Raw genomic sequence first — 7,526 nt, 5'->3', positions numbered from 1 at the left:
AAGTAAAATAACTTAACATTTTTACAGTGCTTAGCAAATACTTGTTTGCCTTTCTATTAGAACTCTTTTACATTATGCTGCTATGTCAAAAATCTTGACATAAAAATTAAAATTTGAAAAAGTATATTAAGTTTGAGTATTCATAGTTTTCTAGACTTTATGAACCAACAAAACATATATTAAAATTAGTCGCAAAAATGCTACTTAAAAAGTTTTCACAACTAAAAAATTGTTTTAGTTTACATAATAATAAATTAAATGAATAAAGTTACAACAAAAGAAGTGGTTCCAGCCAAACGCTATAAGAAAAGCGACCACACATTTGATGACAGTATTCAAACATCACCTAACTTTTATGAGTTTAGTTCAAAGAAGGAAGGTTTCGTGAATTTGTGTATTGATATGAAATCAAAATATTTTGATGAGAAATATAAGCTTAATTCAAAAGACAATGTCAAACAAGGTTAGATTTATTTCATAACTTTGAAATGTTTTGAATATTTGTGTTACTGCTTATAAAGTGTTTTCATTATATTTTAGTTATGTGTAATATATATAGTATTCTAGTTTTATTTGTTGTTGTAAATAATTGTTTAATCTTTTTGTATGGAAACTGAAAACACGAAGGAACGACACTTGAGGTGGTGCATTGGACCAGTTGCTCCACCTAAAAAAAAATTATCAATATTGTTGTTTTACTCCTAAAGTTAGCCTTTATCCTTCAATATAAATGAGACCAATTTCATAAAAAGCCAAACAATTTTTCTTTAATATTTGGCATATTTTAGTAAAATTGAAAAATATTGATTCAAAATTTTCATTAGAAAACAGATTTAGAATGCTTTATTAAAAATACCTTATAACGGATTATGTTTAAGTAACTATGTAATTTCAACTTAGTGTAAACTGAAAACAAGCTAATAATAAACAGTACTGATAGTACTTCCATATAAGTTGCAAACACTTTAAATTCTGATAAGAAAAAACTTGAACATGTTTTACTTACTGTTAGTTATCTCTATCATAGTTTTTTACTGTCACAACCAGTCATGTTATAATCAAGATGGCAGTTAAATACAGCTGTTTTAATTGTAAACACGCGCTTTAAAGCTCTATAGTAAATTGAGAGAAATTTGGAGAAATAAAAGAAACTAAAGTGAAAAGTGAGAGAGCTAGAAGAAAAAAGAAATATATAAGCCAATAAGCTTTTGCTTTCATAAGAAATTTTAATTCTATTGCCATTCTTTTTATTTTTTTATTCTACTGCGGGGATTTTTCGCTCTGCGATTTAACATCACTGGTCACAACCTTGTTAATGACTAAATAAAGTTTTAATTTTTACCTAACTATGGTTGCTTTTATTAAAAATAATATTTCTTTTATAAAACTATTTACTTTTTTAGTTTTTTCATCTTATATTTCAAAGTTAGACTATCAAGACTATTCCCAACTTTATATTACGACCTAAATAGTATTTAGGTATATGGCTACTCAAAAGTTTTTAAATTGAACTATTATAAAATAAAATTATTATTATAATAACTATAAACAAAAATATTTTTGTTGAAGTCATTTTATATTGTTTACCTGTTTTTATTTTTTATTTTTTAAAAGTTTTTAGAAAAAAAAACTTTAAAATAACCCTGCTCCAAGTGGCATTAGTTTTATTGTAGACCGATTTTTTTAGTTTGGTTTAAAGATCTTAATTTGTTACAGTTTTGGCTTTTTAGCAACAATATTCATCAAGTTCAATATTTACTTCTAAACGTGGGCCCAACTGTGAAAATTATACAAGTATTTTAAATATCAAAAATAGCTTTAAGCTGGTTACTAGCTTCTGATTTTTTTAGCTTTATTTATTGGGAAATCGTACATTTTATCAGTTTGATGATAATATACTAAACTACCTGGTAAAGAAATTTTGTGAATTTTTTAAGCTTCAGTAAAAGTAAAACTTAGATTGTTAAATAGTTAAAAAAAAAAGTTTTTAATTTAAAATATGTTATGAGAACTGTATCATTATTTATAAATGACAATACTAAAATACAAAACTGCTTAGAAAAATCATAGATACACATACACTTTAGTAAGAATTGAATGGTAAATAAAATAAAAATAAACAGAGTATTACTACAAACTTGGAATAAAATGTTGATTTTAAAACAACAAAAAATCATTTTCAACTTTATTATTTAGAACTAAGCTTTAAAACATCTATACTTGGTTTTTTATTATATTGATTGTTTTCTTAAAATATTTGTTCAAAACTAAGGTTACAAAAATACAATTTAATGTTAAATCTTAATTTTTAATAAACTATTATGACCACGTTTTAAATATGTCTTTTACTTTGAAAAAGATACTTCTATTTAAGTTTAATAATATTTGTGTTAGTTATGTATTTCTATTTTAATTTTCTACTTAAATACAAACGTATTAAAAAAGCTAGTTTTTTTTTTAATTCGCAGGTGATGATGACGTCAGAAGTATGAAAATGAACAAAATATTCATAAACAAAACCTTGAAGATCAATGAAAAAATGATTAGTAGATTGAAATTTAAAAATGTTGCTGCTTACTATAAGATTTCAAATGTTTTCTACTTTCAAGAAACTGCTGATTTAACCTTACGATGCATAGAACGTTGCTTCACAAAGTTTGCAGAAACAGATGCCTTTATGCAGCTTGGTTTTACTGATGTGCTGAAAATACTTTCAAGCTCTGAGTTAAACGTTACTTCGGAGCAGGAAGTGTTTTTGGCAGCAGATAAATGGATAAGCTACGACCAATCGAAAAGAAGGAAATTTGCTGAACGACTTTTTTTGAAAATTCGCTTTCATTTGCTTTCTCGAAAAACTTTGAACCGTCTGTTGTCCACCTCTTTGTCATTCAATGACTTGGAAAGGTATTGTCATAATATAGAAGCTTTGCAAGAAAACAAAAAGGTTTATCAAAACAGATCTAAAATGCTTCACAGATATTGTAGTCAGCAGCTTTTTAATGTTTATTATATTAATAAGAGTATGTCAACAGAAAGTATAATGCAAGTTGACGGAAATAACTACAAAAATATCAAACACATCGCAAGTTTGCCTATAAACACAATTTACCTGAAAGCAGCAGTGTGCTTGAACTGCGACGAAGTTCACCTGATCGGAGTGTCGTCGAGAAGCCGCATCTTCTACCAAAAATATTCCCCTCACACCAACGCTTTCAGCGTACCGATAATCGGGAGCTTTTTCGACAGGCGCGACTCTTTCTCCGTGTGCGCGTTCATGCGGAAAATCTACGTCATCGGGGGTTTCGACACGAACGTGGGCAGCGAAACCGACTTCTGCTCCGAGTATGACGTCACCACCCACGATTGGAGGAGAATCTTGAACATGCGCGAGGCGAGATTGGATTCTGCGTGCGCCGTCTTCCAAGGAGACTTGTACGTGTCGGGGGGTTGGGCCGACGACGAGTTCGATCCGATCAACTCGGTGGAGATGTACGATCACGAGTTGGACTCCTGGTCCGTGATGCCGAGAATGACCACGGGCAGGAGCTTTCACTGCATGGTAGCCACCAGAAGCAAGCTCTTCGCAATAGGGAACGACACTGAAATAGTTGAAGCTTTTGACAAATGTTCGAACAAATTTGTGCGAGTTAAACCGATGCCGCCGCCGTTCTTTTCTTCTGATTCTGGGTTTTACCATGCTATTTCGATAGGTAATAAGGTTCGAGTCTTTCAGGGTCGTTCTGAACTGATGGCCATTTACGATGTCGATGAGGATAGCTGGTCGGTGGAAGGCTTTAAAGCAGGGGAAAACTCTCACTATCTGGCTTTGTTGAAAATACCTAAAATTTAGTAAATTGTATTACGCATTTTTGTTTTGAACATTTTTTTACATTTCCTAATAGCTTTTTTTTTTTGAAAATTAAGTCTATGGTTGATTAAAATATTTTTCCCTAGTTTTCTATAGTTTTAAGATTAGTTTAAAAACTTTATAAGTATCTTAAACTTTTGATTATGAATTGTGTAAACTACCTCTAGTATTTTTCTTATTTTAAGCTTCAGATTACAGACAAAGTTTATAAAAAATAAACTAATGACATACAAAATAAGTTTTAACAAACTTTATAATTATTTAGAAGACAACAAATAAGTTGTTCTTTCATAATTCTAACTTACACTAGTTGGTAACATTAAAGACATAATTAGTTTAAAATTTCTCTTAGTTCCAATTAGTTATTAATTAGTTTTAAATAGATACTATAAAAATATTATTACATTTATGTATTTGATTGTATTAAGATTTCTAATAATCTTAAGTATGAAAACTATAATTTACACTTTTTGTTTGTTTAAGAGTTTACCTAAGTATTTTACACTTAATTTACAGTTTACACATAATAACAATGTTTATTGACCGAAAAAAAAGCGCTCAAACATTCTGTCTAAAGTCCTGGTGTACAAAAAACCTTTCGGTTATCGAGTCATACACCAGGATACAGTTCGAAGTTATGTCCAGGACAAGTATACAGTTAGTATCAATAGCTTTAAAATGATAATAAAAACTTTAGATTGATTTATTCATTGATTTTTCAAATTGTTTACATACTTACTAAGTTGTATGTAAAAATATGTAAATATTTTTAATTATCAGTCAAGAAATAAAAAATTAATCAATTAATATAAATTAATAACTGTTTAAAAGTTGCAGGTATTGTTTATATTTAAATTAAACATTTTAAAACTTTCCTAAAAGGATAAATATATTATAAAAGACATATTATAAATATTAAGAATAACCAACAACATAATATTTCTTAATGCTTCAAAATTGTATAATTTAGAAATAACTAAATTTTCTTTTTATAATTGGTATAATTATTAATAGAAAAATTTATAATAATAATAATTTATTGAAGAAAAAGCAAAAAAAAAAAAACTTATGCTCAAAAATGTTTTGGTTCAATGACTTGGATAGCAAAAAAATCTCTCGGTTACATACCAAAACTTAAACAAAATTGTAATGAGATAAAAATGAAAAAAAAAAGTATACAGTACTTAAATACTATTAGTTTGACTCATTTTTTGTTTAAAATATCAAAATAAAAACATAAATAAATATAGTTGTATTTAAAAAACTTTTATTTAGAATAAATAGTTATATATGTTTATTCTTTTAAAAATTTATTTTACAAACTAAGTTTCGGTCAAAGACCTCGTCAGTGCTTAAATAAATTTAAAAAAAGATATGTGACAGTCATGGGAAATAGCATTGAAACAATTAAATTAAAATAAAACCAAATTATTACTGAAAATTTTTACTAAAGAAACTAAACAAATCAAATTTTAATATTAAGACTGAGTTTTAGTAGAAGTTTAAATTTTTAGCTAAGTTTTAAAATCAATATAACAGCAATGATAATAATAATCAAAGCTGTATGTAGCTTTCTTTTTTCTTCTAGTTAATTTACAGAGTAAACATTGCTTAAGCAAAAGTGTAATTAATGAAGTTAGCTTAAAATTTAATTGAATTTAGTGTAGCTTATTTAAATTGTGACGTAATTATTGAAAACTTTAACAATCTTGTTCTTTTAATCGCTATTAAAATTTAAAATCCCGCTCAAACGCTTTATATGAAAGCTTATAGTTAAAATAAATTTTTACCTAAAAACAAAACAAGTTAAATTATGATACTAAGTTTGAGTTTTTGGCAAAGTTTAAATTCTAGTTAAGTTAAAAAAAAAACTTAATATATTTATTGTATATACTTTTAAGTTCTAATGTGTATTAGGAATCTTTAATTCTGGTTTTTCAATTTAAAATCTAAATCATATTTGAGCTAAAAAAAATAGATTTGATAAACTTAAATTTCCAATTTTATTAAACATATTTTTTTTAACTCTAAATATTTATTCGTACTTGGTAACTAGTATAGCCTTAATAATTGAAAAATGTTATCTCAATTTATTTTATTAATCTACACTTGTAGTCTTTTCAATTGTTGTTTTTAAAATGTGTGTATTTTTAGTATTTTATATTTTAATGAGTTTGTTACATACAATACTGCTAATGCAAAGAAAAAACTGTAAAAATTTAATAGAAACCTTTTTCAAAAGTACAATTAAAGTCTTTACTTAAATATAACCAATTTTTATTATTGAAGTAAAATATGTAAAACTACAAGTAAATAAATCAAATTTTTGTTTTTACTTATTGTTAATTATTTAACAAACTTTATAGAGAAATGTTGTCATACATTATATTCCTAGTATATAATCACTTTTAATTAAGAGCAAATATATTGCTCAGTTTACTGGCTGTGAAATACTAATTTGAATAATTATATTGTCAATTGTTTAACAAATAACTATATTCTTTAAAGCTATTCTCACATAAAAAATGTTAGCTTAAGATGAACAAAGTTATGCTTTTTAATTAAAACATTTTATCAAAATGTTATTGTATTTGAAATAAACGTTTTACTGTATGTATTGTTTGTTTCTAAGTTTGTATGTATTGTGTGTTTACCTACAAAAAGTAAAACATAGAAAACTTTGTTAGTTTAAATTGTTTACTTTACATTTTAAGTCAAACATAACACATGCACTATTTTTATAAATTATTTTGTTTAAACGAAAAATAACTCATTTCACCTTAATTGTTTTATTTTAGCATTTTATAAATAATTTATAACTTTATTAAATGGAGTTAAGCTTTAGACAATTTTTTTAAGTTTAAGATAGCGTTAAAAATAAAAATTTTAATAGTTATAAATTAATCTAAGTGCCAAAAATTTATCAAAAACATTTGTAAATAAAGCATAAACTTAATTTTTTTTAACTACTTAATCAGTTGTCAAATATATAAACTTTATCTTTGTTTCATATGTATATACTCTAATAATAAAGTATTTTTTTGTTGACTTAACCTTGTTAGTAAATCGTTTGTTTTTTGTAACTAAATATTTATGGAATACGACATGTTGTTTATGATTGTTTAAAACTAGTATATGAACTAAAATAGTACTGTTAAGCTAAATTTAACGAAATAGTAAATTTCAACTGCAAAATACCCTTGGTTAATAATTTTGTTGTATATAAAAAACTATAAGCCGCGTTAGGACAATTAAATTCGTTACAAACGCTCCATATTGGTGTAACTTATCATTCAATATTATATACTATGTGTATACAAGCGTTTATGGGGTCTGTATACTACGTCACTAGAGTACAAGTTGCACGAAAATTTTTAAAACAAGTCACAAAGTAGCACTAAAATATTAACTTGTATAAACAGAAAACAACTAACGTTAAATTGTGCTATAAACATGTCGGAAAACAATAAAAAGTTTTGTTGCATTGAGCTAGGACAACACTTTATCTTTTTTCAGTTATTTAGTTTTATTTTAATTTATAATCGTTTAAAAGATTTTAAAGTTAATTAGTCTTTCAAATAAACCACCATTATAAAATTAACTTTACATTATGTTACTAAAGTTGTTTATGCACACAAACCGATAAATTATGAATGAA

At 25.9% G+C, this 7,526-nt stretch overlaps 1 protein-coding gene across 1 annotated transcript; it reads left to right on the top strand.

The window, feature by feature from the left end:
• Nucleotides 1-258: 258 nt before the first annotated feature.
• LOC145828873 (kelch-like protein 25) lies at nucleotides 259-3,850 on the top strand. The gene is made up of 2 exons (XM_082936618.1): nucleotides 259-463; nucleotides 2,469-3,850. Exons 1-2 carry the CDS (start codon nucleotides 259-261, stop codon nucleotides 3,848-3,850), a joined length of 1,587 nt encoding a protein of 528 aa, XP_082792744.1.
• Nucleotides 3,851-7,526: the final 3,676 nt, after the last annotated feature.

Source organism: Thalia democratica, chromosome 2 (assembly GCF_965202585.1).
Source record: "Thalia democratica chromosome 2, ktThaDemo2.hap1.1, whole genome shotgun sequence".
Taxonomy (NCBI): Eukaryota; Metazoa; Chordata; class Thaliacea; order Salpida; family Salpidae; genus Thalia; species Thalia democratica.
Note: the sequence above shows the minus strand (reverse complement) of the source record. Positions and strands in the feature narration are given on the sequence as shown.

Bases quoted from the DNA above. Each gene is read 5' to 3' on its own strand.
- LOC145828873 (XM_082936618.1), top strand. From the start codon at position 259: ATGAATAAAGTTACAACAAAAGAAGTGGTTCCAGCCAAACGCTATAAG. The intron at 464-2,468 runs GTTAGATTTATT...TTTAATTCGCAG, and splicing joins AAAAGACAATGTCAAACAAG to GTGATGATGACGTCAGAAGT.